Here is a 27,746-nt window from a genome sequence, read left to right on the forward strand (position 1 = left end):
AGCAGCAGAGTCTGCTTGTGTCTGGACCAGACTTCTGCGTGGAAATGCTGTACAACCCCAGATCATTAGTAAGTCCAGAGCATATTGCATGTCACAGAAAGGAGCAGGAGGAGATTCAAAATACTGTGGTTGTGTACTTGTGGGCAGTGGACTTTGAAAAGGAGTAAAAAATAATGAGTGGCAAATGTTGGTAGAATGCTTCCTTTTTTATCAATTCCCCATCTCTCACATGACATTAGAGTTAGGGTAGGGTGTTAGGAATGCACTTGGCCTGTGACGTGTGAGAAAAGTTTAAATTAATGGGATAGACCTCAGAATTTTCCTGCTAAGATTTTAATTTTTTTACAAATATTTTTATGTTCCATTATATTGGAGAGTATATTATATATATGCTACATATGTATATATAATATATTCTAGTATTTTCTTCATTTCTTTTTTCTATTAAGGTATTATTTATACTCAGAAAACAGTCATCTTTTTCAGTGTACAATTTTTCAAGTTTTGGCATACAGTCAGGTAACCATTATCACAATCAAGATAGAGAATGATTCCTGCTGTGCTTTGCAGTAGCCTCCTATTTTCTGTCTCTCTAGTTTGGCCTTCTCCAGAATGTCATATCACTGGAATCATTAACCATGGTCATTTGAGGTTCATACACACTGTTGCCTGCATCAGTAATTCATCCCTTTGTATTGCTGAATAGTGTTCCACTGTATGGGTAGACCTTGATTTGTTTATTACCCAGATGAGGGATAAAGTTTGGCAATTTAAAATGAAACCTCTAAAAATTTTCATGCAGATTTCAGGGTGAACATACGTTTTCAGTTGCATAAATACCTAGAAGTGAGATATCTGAGTTATATGGTAAGCGTATGTTTAACTTTATAAGAAATTGCCCATCTGCTTTTCAAGGTGACTGTACCATTTTGTAGTCCCAATGGCAGGGTATAAAAGTTCTGCTGCATCTTCACCAGCACTTGGTATGGGCAATATTTTATTTGGCTGATTTCGTTTTTTAATTTTACCCATTCTAGTAGATGTGTAATGATATCCCATTGCAGTTTTAATTTGCATTTCCCTAATGACTAATGGTGTGCTTATTTGCCATCTGTGTATTGTCTATGGTGAAGTGTCTGTTCAAATTCATTCCTTAAAAAAAAAAAAACTGAAACATCTGTTTTTGTGTTAGTGAAGTGAAGAGTACTTTATACATTCTCATATAAGCCCTTTATCAGATATGTAGTTTGCAAATACTTTCTCCCAGACTACAGCTTGTCTTTTCGTTTTTCATTTGCAGACCCTTATTTCATATATGTCTTCCTTATTTTACTGCAAACATTTCATGCTCCGTGGATTTCATGCTGTCACGGGATGACACTGCAGGAAAGCATAGTAGACAGTGCAGTATAGGGCTTGTTCAAGACACAGGTGCAGAGAGATGGACTCAGAAAGACTTCTTTAAGTCTAGTTATTCAAAGCCATTGTCTGTGCCAATGGAAAGGGACATTGTTGTGTTTCTTTCTAGCTGATATTTAGAAACACAACTTTCAATTTCAAGCCCATGTAGTTAATGATAGGAATAGGTTCCTCTTGCCTAATGGATGAAAACATTTACAAAGGAAACCCTGAATTCCTAAGAATGCAACTGTGTTCTACTTCACATTATGTGCACACAGGAGAGAAAGCCAGAGGACAGTGAGACAGAGACACACATAGAAGAAGTTAGCAGTGTTAGATTCAGCTGTGTATGACCACACATTTTTGGGGAAACAGGAATGGGAGACATGACTCCATTTTCCCACAAAGTTCCTATTCTGTGCTTTGTGGGCAGTATAATGGTTTTCAAAAGGTAACTTGATTATGAGCTAGTTTTTTGTTTTGTTTTTTTCTTTTAAGCCTATGTGCTAATCCTGACATTTGATGCTATTCCAGTGAAACAAGTCAAATTAGAGAATAGAAATGGTTTTTATAAACTGTCACCTATGTTAGCAGTTTCAAAATAAGCACTTTGCAGTGAGAAATGGAGGTACATATATGGTCCCTTCCTTGATATTTTTTAACATCACGCATAGCACACTTCTTTTCTCTTGGTCTCTCTCCATTGCAGTTATTTTGTCTCCTTCTATGTGCGCACCCTGTGTATCATTGGTTATTTTTTTCATATCCTCTCTGAGTGGCTAAGAGAGGAGACTGTTGGGTTTTGCAATTTTTGAATCTTAGGACTTCATTTTCAGCATTTCTCACTTTTATCTTATTAAATATGAGAACTCATCAGTTTTCAATATTGGAATGAACTTTAGAGAACTTCTTATTTCCGTCTTTGTGGATAAGAGGATTGAGGCTCTGAATTTTGAAGGGATTCATAATCTTGGAGCCAAAGTGAATGGAAAAATGAGCCCTGAACAAACATAGGCCTTGTCCTTCCTATATTCTTTCCAGGCTGTAAATCAGGAAAAATATAAAAATAAAATATAAATCAATGCATGGTGCCTGGAAAGAGGATGTTCAGAGGTGCAACTCAAATGGGATTTTGGAAGTGCCACTGGGTTTAAGTGTAATGATAACTATGAATAAACTAATGAGAGCATTTTAAAAGTTATATCAAGACTATAGAGAAAGATATTAGGCTTTTAATCATTTAAGGAATTAAGTTGTCACAGCAAGCGCTGAATATATAGCAGCTGAATATATGAGCCAGGCCAGGGTGCTGCGGACTGGTGGCCTGTGGCTCGGAGGGCCCCTGGTGAGCTCACGCTGTGCTCAGAGTACAGTGTGTCCTTACAGCACTCAGGACCGTGGTGGCCAGAATATGGACATCATGATGAAGGGTTTCTGCTGCAGGCCTAGTCTAAACTTGTCCTCAGTTGCCTGGAAACTGGGAGACCGGTGTATCAAAGGAATGTGGGAGATATGCTCTCTAAGAGTTGTTTAGAAGCCTTTTTAAAGGACTCCAGCCCAAGTGCCTTTTAGTCTGTGATATGGGAGCCATACCTAGACCCACCGTGGGCATTCCTAGGGCCACCAGGAACTACACAGAAATGTTTTAGCAGGAGCCCCTTTATTCTAGCAGCCCTAAAAGGCTGCTCAACCTTAGTAATGAGTTGCCGCCGCCAGCGCTTAACTCTGCACCAGGCTCTGTTTCAGCACTTTCCCTGTATATTGAGTAATCCAACCCTTCCCACTGCCCTGTTAAGGAAGAATCATCATCATCTCCATTTCACAGATGGGGGAACTGAGGCCCAGAGGGCTTCAGTGACCTGCCCAAGGTCCCAGATTGAATGCGCAGAAACTAGGATTTCAATATAGGTCTCTCTGACTCCCAAACTCTTAGCAGCACATCATGGTGCCTCCTGTATTCACACTGCAAACACTTAATGCCTAAATGTACCAGCCTGTACCATAACCAATAGCTCCATGTGACTCCAGAGCCCTTGAAATGGCTGTTAAAAGGATAATATTGGGTTGGCCAAAAGATTTGTTCAGGTTTTTCTGTAAGATGGTGTGGAAAACCTGAATGAACTTTTTGGCCAACCCAGTATTTTTGCATGTATTAGGTTAAGTAGAATATATCACTAAAATTAATTTCATCTGTTTCTTTTGACTCTTTAACATGTGGTTACTGGAAATTCTTATCTTCCATGTGGGGCTCACATTTTATTTCTTCTGGAGACCGCTGGCCTGGAAGATCCACGTCATGTCACAAAAAGGCCTGTGAAACAACCATTGGAAGCAGGCTACAGACAGTGCATGATGACTGTAGATAGCTGGGACCCCGCTGGGCTGGGCAGAAGGGCCCATCTCCCGTTATTGCTTAGAGATGCAGCGAGTCAAAACCAACATTTCCCTAGGATCTATTTCAGGATATTAATAGCAAATCCAAACAAACTCTAAGACCTATAAAATACAGGCCAAGGTATGTTCAGCATTGTGCTATTTCAAATAGATGTGTTTTAAATATTTCATGAAGTTGTTTCAAGGGTGCCTCAGTTTGATCATTTATGAAATGGAGCTAGTAGGACTTGTCACATGTGGTGCTGTGAGGAGCAATCAGGTTAGTCCATGTAAAGTGCTTTCAGTAGTGCTCGGCATGGTGGAAAGCTTAAAGCAAATATGAGCCAGGATTATTGTTAACAGGGTAGTCAGTGTTGTAGTTACTGCATGTAGTTGAAGGAGCTGGGGGATGCTGAATATGGGAGGATGCAGCAGGTCCTTTGGGGCAAAAATCTCAGCTTCTGCACCTGAGTCAGCAAATTTACCTCCCCAGTATAGGGGAGGCACCCAGCCCTTGGAAGGTGGTGTGATGACCCTCAGATATGCCTCCCATCACCCACCACCAACCACTCATCACAGCCCCTTGAACTGCAAGAAGCTTCTAATTGTTTTCTCCCAATGGCATCTCCTTCTCTCCCCAAAAGGAAAGTCTGTCAGTACACTTCTCTTCATCTCATTCTATTTCCAAGAACTTTCAATCCCCTCATAAATTGGCCCAGATCCCATAATTTTCCTGATTCCATGGATGAACAAAATGTAGACTGGTTTCTTTTCTGCAAGATTTCTCAGAGCTCTTAAAATGCTAATGTGTATGGAAAAAGTCCCAGTTGTAAATGCTGTATAAAGTATTTTGCAAACCCACTTGGCTTGTTTTGGGAAATATCTTCTGAGACTAACGTTCCATAAACTGCTACTGGGGAAACATTGTCCATAAAGGTTCTGGCCAGCCAAAAAGGAAATCTCTCCCGCCACTGCCCTTTGCACCCTTGTCCCCCTAGCCCTGTGTGTGGAGCACTGTTAGATGTTGGACTGGGCGTGCCATTCCCCCACCCCGCCCCCGCCCCACCCAAAACTAACAGTTTGTCTAGAGAAATGGGACACGTTTGGGTATGTGACTCTCTAGAGTATCTAGGAATTCACTGTTGTTTTTCAGGCTGTCAAACTGAGTGCCCTTAAAAAAAATAAGTCTTGATGATTTTCATTCATACGCTTTAGAAATTTATATACACAGAACAATTCCTTCCCTTAGTTCCTTCTCCATCCAGTTTCTGGAAACACATTGTTCTTTATATTAGAACATTCATTGGTTTTATGGCTATTTTTGTTTTTATGTTTTATCTCTTTCTTCCCTACATTGTGCTTGTTTACCCATCTTCCTCTGATCCCAGTAGACTGTGGTTCCTGTCTCATCAAGTCTCTCTCTGGCGGTTTCACTGAATAACTCTTTGAGGGTAGATCTTAAACACGACTAGAACAGAGGGCGGGACCTGCCCTCAGCTTCCACTTTTTGTTTGTTGTATGCTATCAGTCTCTGGAGCCAACTGAGAGGTGGAAATGTTTGTAGCATTTGTTTCCATCTCAGACTAGGTCTTCCCACGTCAGTCTGCATGTGCCTCTTACCTAGATTGCAAGTTCCAAGGGAACAGGGGGCTGGTCTTTACGACTTTCCTTCCTTCCTCCTCTCCCTCCATCCTTTCCTTTAGAAGACTCTTCCAAAAATAGAATTGTTTTGTTTGAGAAACTCTGATGTCAACATTCTAATTTATAAAGAGGGGCTGTTCTGCATACTACTAGTAAAGCAATAACAACTATTAATTCCTATCACAGTAAGTATTAAATCGAGCTTTCCTATGAGCCACATTCTGTGTAACAGGCATTTTTCGTATTATCTCTTTTAACAGTTACAGTTACCCTTAGTGTGTGCTATTAGTATCCTCTTTTTATGGATGAGAAAACTGAACCTTTAAGGTAAGAAATTGCCCAAGAAGGGGCAGCTAGAGGCATGCTAAGGCAGGACCATGAACCAGGGCTGGTCTGGCTCCAGAATCCAGGTGTGGAACCTCTGCAAACTCCTGTCCACTTGCTTCTGGCTGTCAAGTCCTGGAGAAGCAGAAAGGGGACCTGCTAAAATCCTGGCACTCCAGCCTTCCCTTTGGTCCTGTGCTGTGATTCCCCTGCCCACTTAGACCACGAGGTCACAAGGTGGCTCAGTGCCTCAAGGAAGATTCAGTTAAATTTTGATAAACCTTATAAACATAGAGAGCAATGATTAACTTCCCAGCTGTTAATGTTAACATTCGAATCTCCTTAGCTCAGCCCTAGTGGGTGGGAAGCACTCAGTGAGTAACTAACTCAGAATAACCAGGCCTGGATGTTATTTTCTAAAATAATTCCAGTTGTTTAGTAATGTCATATGCATTTTATGGCGTGGCAATGTGAAATGAAGCTCATTTAAAACATTTTTGCCAGTAAATAAACAAATTTTTTTTTAGCTGTCACGTTTTTTAATATTGATACTATCTTAAGTTTTTATGATACTTTGTTTTTAAGGATCCTTTCCAAGTTTTATTTCTGTTTTGTTGTTGTTTATTTCAACTTACTTGACCAGTGCTTTGCACAAAATAGATGCAAAAAAATAAGATTTTAAAATTCAGTTTGTAATTCTATATACTTTCTTATTTAAGCCTCAAAATACCCTTAAGGGTGTAAACAACTATTTATATACCCATTGAAGAGGTCAGAAAATTAAGGCCAAGAGAAGTAATTCAGAAAAGATCATTTAAGGGTACAAACAGCTTGTCTTTAGAATTATTTTTAAGCCAGAAAATTGTTTTTTTAAAAAAAAAACAAAAACAGTCACTCCCTAGAGAGAAGTCCAGTCGTAGTCACAGAAAGAAATTGTACAAGCTTATTTAAGGCAACATTATTCAGTTGAATTGTAGAACCCAAATGCCCACTAACGAATGAATGAAGAACAAAAGATGATACATCTATATAGTAGAATACTAGATGGCAACAAAAAGTAATAGAGTGCTGATACAAGTTACAGCATGGATGAACCTTGAAAACATTATGCTAAGTGAAAGAAGCCAGACATAAAGAGCATGACTCCATTTGTATTAAATGCAAATCCATAGATAACGAAATATAGGTTAATGATTGCCAAAGACTGAGGGGAAGAGGATGAGGAGTGATAACTTGATGGGTACAGTGTCTCTTCTTTTGGCAATACAAGTATTCTAAAATTAGGTAATAGAAATGATTACACAGCTCTATAAATATACCAAAAAACATTGAACTGTATACTTTGAAAATATGAATTTTATAATATAAAATTATATCTTATTAAAAAGTGATAATAAATGTAAAACTTTATGTGGGTGAAATGAAGAGCAAAAATACACTGATCATTTATTACGTGCTTTCTACCAGGGTGAAATTTCATTATGTAGCTCATTCTGATAAAAACTGTTAGCAAAGTGACATTGCAAATTTGAAATACTAAGCTTATTCCATTATGCTATCAGGTCACTAAAGAGAAATGTGAATGACTTTCTTTTTATCCTAGCAATGTGTGTCCCTTGGTGAAAATCGTTCTCTGATATTAACAGTTTCTATTCAGAGGCAAGAGAGTTGAGCAGATATAGCAGTTAAAGTGTCTGGTTTTTCCGTTCTCAGTAAAAACATTCTTACATTTGTAGTCATAGTGAATGTTCGAATCTTTAAAGCTCCTACTCTTTGTAAAGCCAAATTCAAAACTGCCTGCTAAAATGGTTAATGTGGTAGAAATTAGTTGGGCTAATTAGGTCAATAAATATTTTTACTCATTAAGATAAAAGGTCAGATAGGTAAAAGACTGGGAAAGTATGTAATAGAAGGTGTTGTCTTTGATTCTGAAGACATAATTTTATTCCTGGATTTTTATATCATATATAGCATACTAAATTGTTTCTTTGATACAAAGATTAGTTGTGAATGAAATGTCTTCCAGGTGTATTAGGATTTGCATGAGTTATTCTCCATTATTTCTGTTCTTTGTTAGAAATCTCTTTTAGTGATTAATGTCTTAATTTTTTCAACTTTGCTACTTAAGTGTACTTTTTTTTGCAATTAATGCCTGATTTAGGGTTTTCCCATGCCCAAGTACCCCCTGATGATTCTCTTAGAGGTGATTCTTCTATGTGGCCGAAAGAGTGATTTCTATATAGTATTTCCTCAGTATTTTTCTTGCTGCAGTTATACCTCTCTCTAAATAAATCTTTTAAGTCAAAGTATTTATGAAAGACAGTAAGTAAAGATTATTTGCTTTTCACAAACTAAGTAATATATTTTCTTTTCTTCACAGCTTTATTGAGATATAATTCACATACCATACTATTCATCCATTAAAATCCCATGATTTTCAGTGTGCTCACAGTTATGTGCACCCACCATCACAGTCAATAATAGAACGTTTTTATTACTTGAAAAAGAAACCCTGTGCCCATTAGCTATCAACTCCCTAGCCAAGGTCCTCACCCTGCCTCCAGCACTTAGCAACTGAGCTACTTTTGTCTTTATCGAGTTGCCTATTCTGAAAATGTCATATGACTGGAATCATATAATTTATTGGCTTTTGTGACAGGCTTACTTCACTTTACTGATATAATAAGGTTTATCAAAATGTTTTATAGTGGTGAAAGAGTCCATTCATTAGAAATATTTAGCAGTTATAAACAAATATGCATCTCATATCAGAGCACCAAAATGTGAGAGGCAAAAACTGACAGAAATGAAGAGATAAATAAAAAATTCAACAGTAATAGTTGGAAACTTCAATACTACTTTCAGTAGTAGATAGACTAGCTAAGCAGAAGATTAATTAATAAATAGAAAACTTGAACAACACTGTAAACCAACTATATACCTAACAGATGTGTGTAGAACACTCTACTTCAGAGCACACATTATTCCGAAGTACACATAGAACATTCTCCAGACTAAACCATATGCAAAGTTATAAAGCATATCAATAAATTTAAAATCATAGAAGTAATGCAGAGTATCTTCTCTGACTAAAGTAAAATGAAACTGGAAATCAATAACAGAAAAAATGGGGAACTCAAATATATTTGGAAAGTAAATAGCACACTCCTGAATAATCAAAGAAGTTGGAAAGTACTTTGAGATAAATGAAAATGAAGACACAACGTATCAAAACGTATGGGATGCAGCTAAAGCATGACTTGGAAGAACATTTATAGCTATGTTTTAATGCCTCAAACAGTAAAGAATCCACCTGCAATATGGGAGACCTGGGTTCGATCCCTGGGTCGGGAAGATCCGCTGGAGAAGGGCATGGCAATTTACTCCTGTATCCTTGCCTGGAGAATCCCATGGACAGAGGCGCCTGGTGCGCTACAGTCCATGGGATCAAAAAGAGTCAGACATGACTGAATGACCAGCACTCACACACATTAAGAAAGAAAAATCTCAAATCAAAAATGTAACCTTCCAGTTTAAGATACTTGACAAAGAAGAGGAATCTGAAATGCAGTACAAACTAACATCCAGTTTTCAATGTGGCTTCCATACACCTGTTATATAAAGCTAGTGTTTGTGAAAATGTGCACCAGATACTGTTTTCCAGTATGGGCTCAGTTTAGAAATGCAACGAAATCATGAGCCTATTTCAGTTCCTAACTCTTAAGTAGTGTCATGTGATAGAAAGAGCACTGTTTAGGGTGTTGATCAAATCTATGCCTGATTCCTGATACCACCACACCCTATATGTGACATTGGACAAGTTGCTTAATCTCTCTGAGACTTACTTTTCTCATCTGTACAGTAGACGTAATTTTCTCTGTCTGAGAATTGTAAGATAACATGTGAAAGGGCCTAGTTCAATATCTGGCAGGTAGTAGGTGCTTGATTAATATTTATTTATAATCACTGGTGAATTAAAATTGGAATGACAGCCTAAGTACCTAGATGGCATGGATATACATATATGAATGGGGCTTCCCAGGTTGCTCAGTGGTAAGGGAATCTACCTGCTGATGTAGGAGACAAATGAGATGCAGGTTCAATCCCTGGGTTGGGGAAAATCCCCTGGAGGAGGAAATGGCAACTCACTCCAGTATTTCTGCCTGGAGAATTCCATGGACAGAGGAGTCTGGCGGGCTACAGTCCATGGGGTCACAAAGAACTGGACACATCTGAGAAACTGAGCACACACACATACATATATGAATATTCTTGAGAGAGAGACTGGAAGAAAACTAGTCTAATGTCAAATCCTACTGTGTACCAGGCTTAGGGCTGGTCACATTATCTATAGCTGTACCACATATAACTTTTTTGATAGTTTGGACTGATAATTGCTGTTTTAAGAACCATTAAAACACTCTACTTAGGCAAAATACCCATGCTGGCCTAATTGATTGTTTTAGAAATAGCTTATAATGGTTAAATATTTGAGCCCCTCAAATATGAAAGGACTAAAACTTTAACTTGTTGTTATTACTGGTGTAATAAATTCCATTAATTGTGTTTTAGGAAAGCATATTTCTTAGTTGTGCAATTCTGTTGCCTATTTGGACTACAGATTAGTGGCATTAAAGCTTTGAAACACATTTATGATTTGATTGGCAAGATAACTGATTAAGTTCTGCTTTTACTGAAAGCATATTTTAGTAGGCACTTTTATGCTTATTTTGTTTATTGTGTGGTTGATGACTGAGTATTTTCACCAGCAACACAAGCTTCAAACCAGGTTTAGAACTAGTACTTGTCAAAACTGTAACATGAATATGAATCACTTAGAGATCTTGTTAAAATGTGGATTTTGATTTATCAGGTCTAGAGCGGGACCTGAGAGTTTATATTTCTAACGAGCTTCCAGGGGTTGCAGATGTGTGGTCCATGGACCACACTTTGAGCTACAAGATTGTGTAGAATCCAAGCGGTACCTAGGCTAGAATCAGAAATGAGGAGAGCCCATCTGATATTACATATCACAGTCCCAAATGCCTATTCATACTCTCTGAGTATAATCTGCTTCCTTAACTGAGCCCTGTAATAGTTAAAATTTTGTAGGCATTGAACAGCAGTGATTCTATTCTTACATTTCATGTATTACAGTGATTGAATATGGTAATAGAATAAACCTGTTATGCATTTTCAGTAGTTCTTTGTACTGTCTATTACCTTGCGCACTGCTCAGGCCCCTTTACACTGTATCTCATTGAATATGAAAAGTTGTGTACATGAAGCATCTCCATTTCCATTCTCTAGAGCTCTATAGCTGCCTTGTTGGCCCTTACTCTATGAATAGCAAAGAACAATGAATACAAACCACTTAAACCCCAGTCAGACTTTTGTTACTAAATGAAGAGAGTAAGCAATTGTTTCCCCTAAACTCAGGCCTGCTTTTCTAATAATTTAAGTGAGCATTTATGGAAGTTTCCTTGGAGAAGCTGGCAATCCACTGGCAGTCCACTCCAGTATTCTTGCCTGGAGAATCCCATGGACAAAGGAGCCTGGTGGGCTACAGTCCATGGAGTTGCAAAGAGTCGGACATGACTGAGCGATTAAGACAGACACAGAAGCTTACAGGAAGGCTGATTTCAAATCTTTAGTCCTTTAAGTGAGAGCACAGATTGAGTCTTACCTGGAGAGCCCGTAGCATGCACAATTTGATTTTTGTATGTAATTTGACTACAGAGGCATCATTTTAAGACCTGTCAAATTAAATTCTTGGTGTGAAATATATGTGGCTCGAAATATAATGCATGCCATCTGATTTGTTACAGAACATAGAAATAGTCACAGTAAGGACAAGAGGAAAACGAGGACAAGAAAATGGAGAGGGAGGAGTAGCCTGGCTGATGACTTGGCTGTGTTAAGTAGCAGCTTAATCACAAGCACGCTTCCTGCCAATGGTAGCAAAACAGACACCACAAGGGAGAAGGGGACCCACAGAAGAACAAAACGTTTTTTATCCTATCCACGGTTTGTAGAAGTGATGGTGGTAGCAGACAACAGAATGGTTTTATACCATGGAGCGAACCTTCAACATTATATTTTAACTTTAATGTCAATTGTAAGTATATTCAAAAGTAGGTGATTTATGTTTCTAAATGTGCCTTGGGAATGGGTTTCTACCCAGTGCTTTGGAGGATCATTCAGGTCTGTCATTTCACCGATTCAGGCAAGTGACTGAAGAGAACATAAGATTATTCATTGGCTGCTCTTGACAGTGACAATAATGATATAAATAGTGAGTGTTTATTCTGCATTAGACAGTGTACTTCTTACTTAAAAGGCATCATTTCTAATCCTCCTGGCAACTCCGCTAGGTAGATTGTCATTCCTATTTGGTTGATAAGAAAACTGAACCTCACAGGAGTTGGGTTGCTTGTCCATGATCATGTAAAGCCAGTAAAGTAGCTTAGAGACTGCATGTGATCTTCAGTCTGTCCACTTCTCCAAATCAGTGCCCTTTGACATGTGACCTGGCACAGCCAGGTGTGGGTCACCAGTAAGACATTTGGGCGCTGGTTGTGAGTCAGAGTCACTGGTGGAGCTTTGTAAAATGTCTCTATCCCCTGCCCCCAGGATTTTTAATTAAGTAATTTTGGGGTGAGGCTTAGGAATCTCTCACTTAAATTTTGAGTTTTTCTGCTCCCATTTTGAATTGAAAAAGTAATAAATTTGCATGACAGAAAAACAGATGAAGCTGATCCAAAGACTAGGAGAAAAGCCTAAGTGCTTTCCCCTACTCAGTCTCCCAGAGGCCACCTATGTGGCAAGTTTATTTGCCCATGCTTCTAACCAGCACTGCCCAATAGAAACATGATGCAAGCCATGTTTAAAAATATAGGTGAATGTAATTTAAAATTTTGTTAGCCACACACACACAAAAGAAACAGGCAAAATTAATTTTAATTGTGTATTTTGTTTTATATCTAAATGTTATTTCAAAAATATTAATGAGATAAGTTTTTCTCCATATTAAGACTTTAAAGCCAAGTATGGGCTGCACACACAGAACACATCTCAGTTCAGACAAGCCACATTTCAGTTGTTCAGTGACCGCTTGGCAAGTGGCCACCATATTGGACAGTGCAGTTCTGGACACTTCTTAGGCAAACATGTATGGGTGTATTTTTTTCAGAGATGGAGCATATGTAATATGGTTTTATATATTCCTGTTTTCTTAAAATATTAGAGATTGTCCCATAATAGTCCATATGCTCTGCCTTCATTCATTTTAAGCCTCAGGCTAGCATTCCTATTAATAGATTGACCCTAGTTTATTTGAATGGAAATCTACTTGTATTACATTCCCCAAATGCATATGAAAAGCTGCCCTTTGGGAATATCCATTTAGCGTTTCCTCTTTCCTCTCTATGGCCTTGTGTTCTCCTCGTGCTTCCCCTGTGATTTCACCTGTGCTGTGAAGCACTCCGCTAGGTTCCTCATCCCCCTACCCACTTGCCTCTTCCCCCCACTCTCCCTCACCCCGTTCCTCAAGTTCAGTCCCATTTGCCCCAGCCCTCTCCTATTCTGGTGGAGGGAAAGAAAAACCTAGTCATGCCTTTTACAGACTCAACTCCATTTCTGCCTCATAAATTCAGATCTGTCAAGAATTTTAATGACAAGCATGGACTTAAGGTCAAATTGATCTTGCTTGAGAATTCCAGCTCTGTTGTTTACCACTCTCTGTTTAGTCTTGGACAAGTTGCTTAACTTCTCTGAGCCTCATTTTTCTCATTTTCTGAGCAAAGATTATGGACATACCTAGTTTGAGTGTTGCTATGGGGACTAAATACAAAGGCATATGCTGTTTTTAGCAAGGATCTAGGCTACAGCAAGCATTCAGTGGGTATAGCTCTCGTAATTAACGGTATTAATGGAGAAAAAAAAGTTACCAGATTATGGAGAATATAAATGTTTGGTACACCAGCAGTATTAGCAAGCTTGTTGTCCTTGTGAGATTGCATAAATGGCAGTCCAGCTTCAACTTGATCAAAAATTATTATCCAGTGTTTTGGCACTGAGAACTGCTAAGTTACATGGCAGTGTGGTTTCCTTGAAAAACACCTTGAAATTTAAACTTGCTTGCATTTATTACTCTCTGAAACTGCCATCTATGCATTTTACGAAGAGACTTTTAAGAAATATTTGTTGACTGAATGAAAATTCAGAACTCCAAAATGCATATGTTTATCAAACATAAAAAGCCATGGAGACCAGCATAAGAAGTGATTTGCTTATTGCTTACAAAGAATTCACAATTAACTTTGAAAAATTTATCTTGGTTGCAGGTAGCCTCTATCTATAAAGACCCAAGTATTGGAAATTTAATTAATATTGTTATTGTGAATTTAGTTGTGATTCATAATGAACAGGTAATAAAGTTTTATTTCTTTTTTCTTCTCTCTGTGTCCTAAATGGCATATCTAATTGGTGTTGTTACAGTGGATCAACCATAATTCTTGTCTGTATTTAGGAAGGACCTTCCATATCTTTTAATGCTCAGACAACATTAAAAAACTTTTGCCAGTGGCAGCATTCAAAGAACCATCCAGGTGGAATCCAGCATGATACAGCGGTTCTTGTAACGAGGTATATGGATGTCTTATCCTTCCAGTCTTTTAGTCTCTGGTCAAGTTGATGGGATGAGGTTGTATGTTGCTGACGGCCAGCCCCTAGCCCAGAGTTTTTCAGCTTTAGCGCTGTTGACATTGTGGATCAGATCGTTTTGTGTTGTGGGACTGCCCTGTGCCCTGCAGGGTGGTCTCTGCCAGTTGTATCCTGGCAGCTCTCCCTCCTCTTGACTGTGACAGCCACAGTATTGTCCAGATGTTGTCAGATGCTCTCTGAGGGTGCATGGGGGAGAGGACAGAAGCACAGCTGGTTGAGAATCACTAACCCATAGTTACCGGGTAGGCAATAAGTGTGTTAGACAGTCCTGAAAGTAAACACCCTTATAGAGGGGGCAGCTGCCATTCAGACTGTGCAGGATATACATACAGTCTTGCCAGCTTTTGTGATTCTGTAAGAAGCCAGAAATGAGGATTGTTTTTTTTTTTGAAAATGTGAAAGCTCCTAGTTTCTAAATGGTAGCTTCTAGTTCAAAATATTTAAAACGCTATGCAGGGTAACAAAGAAGTATGCTGGCCTTGGGTTTCGCTGGTGGCTCAGACAGTACAGGAGTATGCTGGCCTAGTCGTGTCTTCCATCAACCGTCTTTGATATGGCCACAAATTCTTAACTAAACTTAAGTGAAAGGCAGTTATAGCCTTCTCAGAATGTTTTTTCAGAAAGTAGAATCACTTGTTTCAAGGTATGAGGAAAATCCTGGATGGAAAGGTTTTCATTTGCCCTTGGCCACCCTGGTTGACAGGAGATGGCTCAATGCAGTTTTTAATCTGTAAGCCAGTGATTCATAAATTTTTGAGTTGCAAACCCTTGGCTCTGTTAACTAGGTTTTTGTCATCCCTCCCCATCCCTAAAGTAGTGGTGGTGTGAATACCTGAAAGGCTGAAGTGTTTGCTTGCATTGATGTTTACTATTGGGTGTCAAGGCCCTAAAGCAAGTCTGCTTTGCTTTCAGACAGGATATCTGCAGAGCTCATGACAAGTGTGATACATTAGGTGAGTCCACTGTGCGTATCCTCTCTGGCTTCAACACTTTATGACATGCTTTTCTTCCAAGGCACAAATGCTTTTTAAAGTAAATCCTTGTTTGTTTGTTTGTTTTCCTTTCTAATAGGTCTGGCTGAACTGGGAACCATTTGTGATCCATACAGAAGCTGCTCTATCAGTGAAGATAGTGGATTGAGTACAGCTTTTACAATAGCCCATGAACTGGGCCATGTGTATGTTTCTTTTCCATATTTTCATTTAATTTGGAGTGCCCTAAAACTTCTGTTCCTTCGCATCAGTGAGCATTCACTGGACTTTAAAAGGTGTAAGACACTTCTAGAGGTATAGTTGAGTTTGCAGGGTTGAAAAGCTTTGAACCTTGTTGGGAGAAATGACTTTGACTTCAGAAAGCTGAGTAAATGCAGTGCACCCTGTTCAACCTTAGCTCATGTGTCTCTTTGGCTTAGCTGAACAGGTTTACCAGGCAAGGTCTAATATGCTCCTTTCCTACTTCAAAGTGGAAGAAAGGGGGGTCTTTCTACCCCTTCCACTGAAGCAGAGAGTATATCAGCCCAGAAAATTTATCTGACATAATATATTTGTTTACTAGGGTCCTCCAACATTGCTGTGGCCTGCACAATTTTCCCAAACCCAGATCATTCCTGATTCTGGTTATACAACTTTGTCCTTCAGATACTAGCCTCTGAGAACAGAAGTGACCCTCTTTCAGGGGAAAGAATGAACAAAGATACAGAGAAGAAAGAAACCATTTCTTATTTATGATCATTAAGTGTCTGGTCATTGTGAAATTGGCTTTTCGTTTTTGTTCTTTAGCGACAAAGCCTTGTTAGAATGTGGAGCAAAACAGTATAAATTTACTCAAAATTATTCCAGTTTTTTATCTGCCATCTTTTCTTTCTGCAGTGATTAAATTACTTATGTTATACCTTTTTGAAATAATTTTCAAAAATAGCTGTGTATCGATCTGCATGTCAGATGTTTACTTTAGAGATAACATCATATATTAAGCAAACTCTTTCATTTGCCAAATGTTTTTTGAAGGCACTTTATATGCAGAGTACTATGGTAGGTGTAATGCAATATGCATATGTAGAGGAATCTCTAATACCAGTTCCACAATCTCTTATCCCAATTCCACATATAATGAATGTATTTTCAAGCATATTTGAAGAGCACACTCCTTTTATTCTCCAAGGAAATATCATCAGGTGCTCAATATTTACAGAATAAAAAAGGCATGACTTTCAATTAAGCCTTTGTGATGGATCAGAGTCCTTCTTAGTCAACTGTCTCTCTGTCCCTTGATTTCTCAAATACCTTCCTGAAACTCAAGGATTTCTTGGAACTAGATTTGAAAATTACTGGTTCTACCAGCATTTCCCAAAGTTTGGTACTCTTACACTGATTCCAAGAGAGAACGGTCCATGGGACGAAATAAGAGTGTTGTAATCCAGTGATTTAAAATTTTTTTCCTAGCCATGTTTGGAGTTCCAAGGCCAAATGCCATGAAGTAAAGGTTCTGACAAGTCCTGTATTGATTTTAGCTCAGGTGTTGATTTTAACTCAGTTCCCCCATACTTATTTTAACAGAATCTTTGGAGGATTTTTCATTTATTTGTTTTACATGAAACCTAGTAAATTACTTTAGACCTTTAAATAAAAGATGTAGATTTCATAGTGAGGAATAGGGTGACGTTTCAAAGGGGCAACTATTCCTGCCCCAGAACCTGGAACAGGGAGAGTTACAGAGATAAGAATGTATTCCAAGGGCAAGGGTGTATTTGATTAACAGATTAACATTTCCTCCCAAAATAGGGCTAACAAAAATATACTGTGTAAAGAAATATAATTAATTTCCTATTAATTCCTTTCCCCAAAAGAGTTTATAAACCTTTTATTTTTTTATTTTTATTTTTTGCACATGAAGATTTTATTTTATTTTATTTTATTTTCAATTATTTTTATTAGTTGGAGGCTAATTACTTCGCAACATTGCAGTGGGTTTTGTCATACATTGACATGAATCAGCCATGAAGTTACATGTATTCCCCATCCCGATCCCCCCTCCCACCTCCCCCACCACCCGATTCCCCTGGGTCCTCCCAGTGCACCTGGCCCGAGCACCTGTCTCATGCATCCCACCTGGGCCGGTGATCTGTATAAACCTCTTTTAGACAGTCAGTTTATAAAATTGACATTTTAAGGAACATAAGAATTTTAAATAGCAACAACAAAATATTTATGCCATATAGAAGTCTTAATTCACAGTTAACGGACAACTCCCCCTGTAAAAACTATGCTGTTGACATGTTTCCAGGAGCTTTCATTTATATTATCTCCCTTAATCTTTATAATCCCCACAAGGTAGATATTATTAAGTCTGTGTGTTTGACTTAGAGATATTAAGTTAACCAAATTGTAGTAGCCAGCCAAATTGTGGTAGCTAATGATGGCATAGGAGGATATGATGTTGGAGCACCAGTTCTAGGGTAGAAGTCAGCAGGTAGCCAGATAGCCAAGATCTGGACTGAATTGTTACAACATTCCCTTTGACTTGAGGAAAATATATGCTATTTCCCTTCCTGTAAGATGGAAACAATACATATACACCTTATCTCAAAAGTGTCAGGAAGTAAGAAATCAAGTAATTGGTGAATGATGTGAGTTGTGGCTTAAACAGAAAGTGTATTCCTAGCCTGTTAATGAATTATTTTTGTTTTGGCACTTTGTTTCCTCGAGTTAACTTTGTTCTTATGTTAAGAAAAGTGGAAATCTTTTTTTTTTTTAATTTCCTATCATATTCTCTAACAAATTTTTCTAATTAACTTTTTCAAAATTAAATGTTAAGTTGTTATGATCATGACTTTCTGATAAAATAAAATCCAGGAGCTGCTCAGAGGAAAAAGCAACCAACCTTCTATTTGTTGAGCATCATTGGATGCTTCAAAAATAGCTCCTGCCTCCTTGTACCAGCTTTTTAGACACTCAGAATCTAAGAGTCAGAAAGAAGTGGGGAAGTAATTGAGTCTCTACTGAACACAGAAATCCTTACACAGTGTTCCTGAAAAATTGTCCACATCTTGCCTCATAGGAGAGAATGAAGTTTGTATATATTCCAAAACAGGAGGTATTAGACTGAAGTAAACGCCAATTCTAGCTCACTTAATAACCATGTGACCTTGATCAAATAGTTAAACCTCCTACTTCCCAATTTCCTCTTCTATAAAATGTGAATAGTAATAGCACACTATTCATTGGGTCAAATAAGTAGTTAAGTTAAATAAAACATCAAATGCATTTAACACACTGGCTAGTGCATTGTGAATGCTAAAAAAGTCTTGGTAATTATTTTTTAGTAAGTGCTCAATGAATGGTTGTTATACAACCCCTGCTATGAACAAACGTGCTTGACATTTGAATGAAAAAAAAAAAAAGTTTTCTGTTTACATGATGCAATAAACTGGATTTTATCAAGTCATGGTGGCGTGGGGAATAAACATGAGCTCCTTTGCACCAGAGAGAAACAAACAAGGTTTGAAAGCTTTTCTTATGTTAGATTTGTTGATGGAGGTGTTACACTGAATCTGCATCTGGGTTTTAGAATCCTGGGCAGTCATTCCTTTAAGAAAATAGACTCTTAAGCATCTATTACTATTAAGTCCAACCAAGAGAGTTGGAGTTTTCCCATCTAGCAATTATTGAGGGGCCTAAGGTTTTAAAAGAAAAAGGAAATAAAATATGAGAAATTACTGGGATGGACCTCACAGACTTTTATTCCAGCTTTTATTTTTATATAAAGCAAGTCAGTTTACTTCTGTCTGACTTTCTTGTTTTCATATCTAAAGATGAACTAGTAAGGGGAATTTCTCCCTAAATGCCAAGTTAGTCAGATCCATCGGTTTTGTGATTAGGAATAGTCATCCAAAGAGGAGAGCCCTTGTGTGGTTGTTGCCCAGTGGATAATTATCTTACTGAGAAAGGCATGTGGGTCATAGAACTGATGTTTCTGGATTGAGAAATGCTTCCTGTCATTTTTTTCCCCACTTCCTTTCTCTAAGCCAAGAATGGCAAATATGTGTTAATGCTGCTGCTGAGTTCCCTCCCAGACCCAAGAACACGTTGGCACTCCATCATAACCGTTTTTTGGGGTGGAACCTGGATTAGTTTAAGAATTCTTTTGTGCCCAGATTTTCAGGAAGCCAGTACCAATCAGTTGTCAATGGCATGAAGCTTGAAACTATTTGCCACCTCTAAGTTAAGCCAACTGAATTGGCACGCCTCTGGTTTCTGTGCTTGCAGCTTTCCTTAATGGGTTTTATTGTGCACGAACTTTGTATAGCTCTATAACGGTATACTTACATGGTTTTAGCATCTGTCAGCCTGACCCAAAAAGGAGGAGATGCCAAGACCTACCGTGAGCCTCTCATCAGAAAACTTTTGGCTTCAGGTTTTGACACTTGACTGACTCTTTATGTGAACAGTGTTATCATAACCTGCCAAATTCTTGACTCTATAAATTGGCCTTTAACAGCTTGTTAGGAATTCCAACTACTGTATTCTAGCACCAGCTACAGCACATGCAGAGCCTCTGCAGTTCCACAAAATACAACTAATCCAAATAATGGCCCAGTTCACATCTTTTTCTTTCTTTTTTTTTTTTACATTAAAGTTACTTTACATTCAGTTGAGTCAGAAGTATGTTTTATTCTACTCTCTACCTTTAATCCTCTAGTAAGTTTTGTTCTGCTCACCAGGATTCAGATTCTTATCCATAATGCAGTAGTCTGTTAAATTTTTTCTCTTAGCTGTGTTCTCAGAGCAATTATAACAGCTCAGTCCCTTATTATTTATTGACCTTTTTTTAATCATTGTCTTCTCGGCCTTAGGTTTAACATGCCTCATGATGACAACAATAAGTGCAAAGAAGAAGGAATCAAGAGCCCCCAGCACGTCATGGCCCCAACATTGAACTTCAACACCAACCCCTGGATGTGGTCAAAGTGCAGTCGAAAATATATCACTGAATTTTTAGAGTAAGACTCAAACTTTGAGTACAGTCTTTATGCTAGTATCTGGCCTACATGCAGTGAACTCATTGTGGGAAAGAAAACGTAGAGTCAGGCATTCCTTTTGAGTTGTTATTTTTGTTGACATTCCTGGGAGGAGGGAAAAGAAAAATACTTTCTGACATCTGTGTAGTTCATGTCCTCGCCAGCACCCAGAAGATTGCAGACTGAGCTGAAGAAAATGTTGAGATCTTAAAGAGAATATGTAAATGTTGCTTCATTCTTGGTAAAGCTATAAAATCTGTTCAGGTCTTGGGGAAGAGACGATGAATGTGATTAACATGGTGAAGGAAGGCAAATATTTATGTGGTTCTAAGTTAGTAAATTGGAGTTGGAAAGAGATAGGGAAGTGAGACATCCCCAAAGAACATTACAGGAAGCATGAAAATCGCACAGACCTCCATGTTGTTGAATTAAAAACATCCTCTCTCTGTCTCTTTATTTCCTTCCCTCTTTCTCCTTCTTTTTTGCTTTTTTTTAAAGTTTCCCACCAGGATACTCAAGGATCCAATTACTTGATACAATATTCTTGTGTCACAGATTTATTGCTCTTCTCTCCCAGATGTACAGAAGGTTAAGTGATTATCCCAAGGTCACTGGGTGTATATTTCCCCAACCACAGGGAAGAGGGGGCTTGTTAATCAGAACTCACCGGGTGTGAATTTTCCAGAAGATGTGTTTGCAGAAACATGGAAGAACTGGCAGGCTGCTGGGGGTTTTGTTTTTTTTTTTTAACCAGATGATCTAAAGTGTTTCTGGCTGTAGTCATTGATTCACTTACCCATTCAATCAGCAAATATTTACTAAACACTGATTGCTATGAACAGGATCCCATATTTGGGTGAAAAACAAACTTTTTTCACCCAAAACAAGCTTTTTACCTCTAAGAAGCTTATACTCTATTGGAAAAGATGACAAAAAATAAACATTTCAGAGTAATTGCCCTGAAATGTGATAAAGGCTGAAGCAGGTATACATTTCCCCCTGGTTGTGTACGTGGAGAAGGAAATGGCAACTTACTCCAGTATTCTTGCCTGGAGAGTCTCATGGACTGATGAGCCTGGGGAACTACAGCCCATGGGGTCACAGAATCGGACACAACTGAAGTGACTGAGCATGCATTCATACATGCATGTTGTACGTGTAGCCAGTGGTTCCACAAACAAGTATACACCAAAAAGTAGAACTTCAGCTTCTGGACTCAAATTTGGATGAAAAGAATAGAACAAAAACAAAACAACAAAAGAACAACCTTTGCTACCATTAAAATGACAGAATGACATTCACTGTCTTTTGGGGACTTTGACAGTCACATCTTATCCACTGCCCTTAGCACCTGTATTTTTCTGCTTCCCACAGCACTGGTTACGGTGAATGTTTACTTAACGAACCTGAATATAGACCCTATCCTTTGCCTCATCAACTGCCAGGCCTCCTCTACAACGTGAATAAACAATGTGAATTGATTTTTGGACCAGGTTCTCAGGTGTGCCCATATATGGTAAGTGTCTGGGGTCTCTATCTACCCTCAAAACTGGATTGTGAACTTTTTTTAATTGATAGTTTTCCATTGGATTCTAATGCTAGCATATACCACTCATTGAGTAGTCCATTAGCTGTTAAAGATAATAGTAATAATGATGATGGGGATAAACAGTAATAGTTCTCAGTGTTGGAAGTTTCCTGCACTTTGTCAGTTCACTCTCAGCCCAAAAGGAAGATACCATTATGGTTTTTGTTTTATAAGTGGGTAAGTGAGACTCGGGGGGACAAAGTAACAGAGCTGGTAATGACAGAGCTCAGCCTTTTTCTCTCTGTGTCTCTTTTTCTTCCCATCAGCTTGTCCAGAAGACTTTTATTATAGGGACTTTTCTAGATTCAGTAACTCATGAGACAAAACTGTTTCCCTGTTTTAGCTCATCAATACCATGTCCTATGACTGCCTGGGGCTTGAAATCACTTCTGGTGGTAGCTCAACTGGCAAGTGTATGATTCTTTGATGTATGTGTTATGAACATTTGGACTAATGATATGATCCAGTGGTTAACAAGAGGCTTAGCAGAACTGTTCTATGGGATGCCCCATTCTATTCCTTTGGGTGTTTGCTTTTCTGGGAAAGGTTCAGAGATAGCTGGTGAACAGTGGTTCCATGGAAATAACAAAATATTTTGCTTAAAGTGTATCCATGATTATATTCATTTATCTGTTATTCACGATAGCAAACATTAGGCGTGACCAGCAAGCACAAGAATAGAAAGGTTAAGGAGACTCGTGTGTGTTTTGCTCAATTGCCCAGTCACATCCGACTCTTTATGACCCTGTGGACTGTGAACCCACCAGGCTCCTCTGTCCATGAATATCTCAGGCAAGAATACTGGAATGGACTGACATTTCCTCCTCCAGGGCATCTTCCCAACCCAGGGACTGAACCCGAGCCTCCTGCATCTCCTGCGCTGACAGGCAGATTCTTGACCACTGCACCATCTCCATTTAATGGAATATTATTACACAAAAATTGAAAAGTGACTGTACATGGGAACATGCTCAAGCTATAGTTTTAAATTAAAATACCAGGATAAAGAATTATTTTACTGAGTATTTTCTCAATGTAAAAGGGGGAGAAGAGCTTCAGAAAAGATTGGGTCATTTAAAACTTTTTCTTCTATTAAAAAAAAAAATAGTACCTTCTGAATTTTTCTATTGTGAGTATGGTTTATTCTTGTCATTATGGGAACAATTATCTTTTTGGCTAAGGACATTTGTGTCCCTGGGGCTAGTGACATGATACCTGGGCAGGCTCTCACTGCAGGCTCTTCACCTCTGAGCCAGGCTCCTTCCTGACAGGTGCTCCTGATGTTCCCAGCTCTTACACAGATGCCCTGCTCCTGCCTGCCCTGCGTCTTCTCCCTTTGGGTAGGACATGATGCCTGTGTGTGTGTGCTCAGTCACTCAGTTGTATCTGACTCTTTGCAACTCCACGATGCCTACCGTTCAGTTAAACCTTCTTTCTGTCCTCTCTCTATCGTCCACGTTTCCAAAGAAGAGAATGAAGTACTTTGAAGTCTGTACTTGAAAACAGTCTGAAGGCATTTTCTCGTTAGATTTTGGTTTTCTCCCCTTGTCCCCAGATGAAGCACTGGTATTATTCCATGTGGAAACCCACAACCTGAAAAGCTCACCTGGTCAGCTCCAGTGTGTCTAGGAGACCCTAGGCCTCTGCAGTGTATTTGGAGTCCAACTCCTTGGTTTCCTACCTTGCTTTGGAGTTTAGTTTTGCTCTTCCATGTTTTGCGTGTATCTTGTTCACTGTCATCAGAGTTGTGCTTCACTTCACTGCGGCAGAGCAGAGAGTACATTCTGATTTGCTGTGTTTATATGTATCTTGAAGCTAAATATATAAATGAGTAGTTTTCCTTGAGATTACACAGTGTGAACAGAGTAGACACCGAGAAATTGTGGTTTCTGTGTTCTTTCTATTTGAGTATTTTGTAATTTCTTTGAAATATTTGTGGTATAAATAAAAACAAGCTACACTACAAGAAAAAAAAAATAGTATGGCCTGAAATAGAGCTAAATATATCAACTTGGATAACTCTAAAAATCACAGTGCATAGAGGAAGCAAATAGCAAATTGTAGGATGCATCTGTATGTTCTGAAGTATCAAATAGCATTAATTTGTTTAAAGCCAAAGTACTGTGCATTATCGGTAGATATTTAAACATTTGTAGTATAAGCAATAGGCTTCCCAGGTGGCTCAGCGGTGAAAAATCTACCTACCAGTGCAGGAAATACGGGTTTGGTCCCTCAGTCAGGAGATCCCCTAGAGGAGAAAATGGCAGCCAACTCCAGTGTTCTTGCCTGGAAAATCCCACGGACAGGGAAGCCTGGCAGGCTATAGTCCATGGTGTCGCAGAGAGTCGAACATGACTGAGCACATGTACACACACAGTAAAACCAGTGGGAATGGTAAGATGGTGAGCATCACTAGAACAGTGGTTATGTGGAGAAAGAGAAGGGATTGGGATTGAGAATGAGTGTGCAAGGCTGGGCCCATGAAGTCTTCTTTCTTAATTTGGGAGGTGGACATATGGGTATCCATTATGTTATTGTTCATATTTTTTGTATGCCTAAAATATTACTGATATTTTGTCCCTTCTTTTCTTCTGACAACCCCTGAAACCTCTAGAAAAGAGCCATATGTATGGCTTAGTAGGAAAAAAATACCAGTTTTAACATCAAGTCAAACCAAAACTAATCACAACAGAAATCAAAACCCACTCTCTAGTCATAGCTCATTGCAAACCTAAACTCACATCATACACTTCCATTGTGACACCGACCTGCCCTATGTTCTGCCAGCCTCAGTTTCCTCATCTGTAATTTGGGGAGATGTTACCAGGATCAAATGGCATCTTGTATGTTCCTGTTGCACAGTGTTTCCCCTTTGATATCCCTGCAAATCCTACCAGACATAGAAGTGTGTCTCCTGGGCTGCCCTCTGTATCCATTAGAATATTTTTATCATTTATCAGACCAAGAAAAAAAAAACAACCCTTTCTAACCTATACTGTGCGTCACTGGCAGAACGACTGTTGAAAGCAACCCTGCCTTGCTTGCTGTCACTAAATCACATTGTCACTGAATTGTCTTCAACTGAATTGCGCAGATGCAGTGCAGACGGCTCTGGTGCAATAACGTGGATGGGGCGCACAAAGGCTGCCGGACTCAGCACACGCCCTGGGCTGATGGGACCGAGTGTGAAGAGCCTGGAAAGGCAAGTAACACCCCAATCTGTCCTTCTGTCTTGGGGCAGTTGTGGGCAAGATGTGGACTGTAGGCTCAGTCACCATTGTTGAGAACATAAGTTAATGCAGTGTGTTTCAGCATGCATAATACTTTTTTGAGGTAGGAGGTTCAACTTTGCTCTTGAAAATTGTGCAAACTTACCTTACAGCCTAATACTGGCATGAGGGACATAGCTATCATTATTTCCTCAATTCCTTAGACGTATTTTTCTGATTCTTAATGTTTTTTAAATTCCAATGTGCTTTTCAATTTATGGGAACTTTTAATGTGAGGTAGCATATGTTTTTTCTCTCTCTCTTAGAGTGGTAGTGGAAAAGGCTGTTATTAAGTTGGTGGAATATCTTAAAATCAAGAAAATACAGAAAGACTTACTGTGTTCACTACTTGAATATTAGGCTTTTCCCAGCCAGTGTTGATCACTTAATGGAACTGTGATATCACCTGGGTTATTTGCTAATCCAAATTCTGAGTTGGTTATAATAGTTCCCATTTATTTGTTAGTAACCAAACAAAATCTGCTTCTTGTATAGCCTAATGATAACAATGTCCCAGCAACTACAAGTATTATTATTGTAACATTTTGCACCTGGTGTCTATCTTTTAAAGAAAAGGGGGGGGGGAATAATATGTTAAGGATTTACTTACCAAAAGTTTTAGATGTGAACCTGATTTTTAAATTCATAAAGAAAATGGTATTCTGTCACTTACCTGTGATGCAATCCCTGTACTATATCTGAGTCTCATGTCATCCTTAAGTTTTTTCCTTTCTCCTCACTTCTCTCATTGTCCACTTTACTCACGTTTATTATTTTGTTCTCATCTGATTTTCTCTTTTTCCACTTTAGGAATCAGTAGCTCCCAGTGTTTTCATGGAAACATGTGGTCCTCAGAGATGAGGAACTTACCTATCCCATCCCTGATTTTATAGATAGGGAACACAAAGGAGAAGTGACTTCAGTTCAGTTCAGTTCAGTCCCTCAATCGTGTTCAACTCTTTGCGACCCCATGGACTGCAGTATGCCAGGTTTCCCTGTCCATCACCAATATTCAGGACTGGTTTCCTTTAGGACTGACAGGTTTGATCTCCTTGTTGTCCAAGGGACTCTTAAGAGTCTGACTTGCCCAAGGTCATTCAGCCTCACTCAGGGTGGAGTCCTCACACACCCCCGTCCCTCCCTCTCTATTTCTCTTTGCTTTCTGTGTCTGAAGGGGCTGCAGATTCTGCAGCTACAGGCTGTGGCCATAACTCAAACTCACTGAGCTCTTGAAGTTTCTGTGGTCAAACGGAAGAACTAGTAGCTTACCCACTCGTTTCTCAGTGTGATTTCAATTTTTTAAATTTTATTAGAGTGATTTTATAAAGTTACAAAGAAGATGATTTTGTACTTGACCTAGCTTGGTTACTCTATCAGCTCTGGTCTCAGTTCTTTACGGCTAGGACCTCAGCATTTGAGAATACATATTTCTCCAAGAGCAGCCTAACAAAACTGTGCAAGGACATAAGCATATCAACTTTAGCACTGCCGCTTTCACTTACTTAGAGAGAAATATATCTACCTGGTCAGAGTGAACCTTTCACTTTTTGCAAAACATTTAACTCTGTGTTGATGGCCAGAGAATCTTAGGTTTGAGCGGAAATAGGGTTCCCAGGTTTCCACGTCAGCCATCAGAATTCACTCGTTCTTCCTCAGTGAAGGTGTAGCTTCAGAGTCCTTCTCTACATAGTCACCCATACAACTGCTATCAGTTGCTGGGAGGTGACAGTAGACATGGTTGACAGCTTAGTTAGTTGATCTGAGTTGAAACCAGCCAACTATTCATTTAAATTGAGTCTGTTTGAGCTCAAAGATAGCACTTGTATTGTGTCATGGTTCTTAGTCAATCTGATATACCCACCTATTTGTCTAAATCTGATACATATTACTGATGGAAAAACCTTAACAAAGAAGAACTCTCCATCATATGATGAAATGAATTGTATTTAGTAAAATAGTCATGTACAAGCTACCAAGCTCCATGTAGTACTTGGGAAGATGTCCGTTTTGTCTTTTTCTAATCTTCTATTTTTGTAACAGTAGCAGAAGATAAAAAATTATACTATAATCTCATACCTGATAAATGGGGGGTTTGGGGAAATCTTTCAAAAAAACATTTACCTTGTGTGCGTTTGTTCAGCAAAAGCAAGAGACTTCAAGGAATTCCAAAGGGCAGACTTGGAACACTTTGAGAGAAGCAGCTATGCAGAGAACATGATGGGTACATTTTTAGTTTGTTTTAGTAAAGTGGCTAAGTCTAGTAGCTTATATTAAAGACATGGCTGTTGGTGTGTTTATTTCCCAGAAGAACATTTATTCATTTTACAAATAAGATGGTGAATATGTTTGCACAAATGTTCTGTGTTTCTCTATTCTGTTTTGTTTTCACTGAATTGGCAGTAAAACCTTA

General features: G+C 38.7%; 1 protein-coding gene across 3 annotated transcripts in view; it reads left to right on the top strand.

Annotated features, from left to right (window-relative positions):
• The window catches only part of ADAMTS9 (ADAM metallopeptidase with thrombospondin type 1 motif 9), a 162,476-nt gene that overhangs the window by 15,769 nt on the left and 118,961 nt on the right, over positions 1 to 27,746 (top strand). For all 3 annotated transcript variants that reach the window (XM_065933342.1, XM_065933345.1, XM_065933344.1), the window contains exons 4-11: positions 11,568 to 11,857; positions 14,085 to 14,168; positions 14,270 to 14,385; positions 15,376 to 15,416; positions 15,535 to 15,640; positions 20,315 to 20,461; positions 21,854 to 21,995; positions 25,162 to 25,269. In XM_065933342.1, the coding sequence (XP_065789414.1) occupies positions 11,568 to 11,857; positions 14,085 to 14,168; positions 14,270 to 14,385; positions 15,376 to 15,416; positions 15,535 to 15,640; positions 20,315 to 20,461; positions 21,854 to 21,995; positions 25,162 to 25,269 (1,034 nt within the window). The remainder of the gene's footprint in view (positions 1 to 11,567; positions 11,858 to 14,084; positions 14,169 to 14,269; positions 14,386 to 15,375; positions 15,417 to 15,534; positions 15,641 to 20,314; positions 20,462 to 21,853; positions 21,996 to 25,161; positions 25,270 to 27,746) is intronic.

This window comes from Muntiacus reevesi, chromosome 4 (genome assembly GCF_963930625.1).
Source record: "Muntiacus reevesi chromosome 4, mMunRee1.1, whole genome shotgun sequence".
In the NCBI taxonomy this organism is placed as follows: domain Eukaryota; kingdom Metazoa; phylum Chordata; class Mammalia; order Artiodactyla; family Cervidae; genus Muntiacus; species Muntiacus reevesi.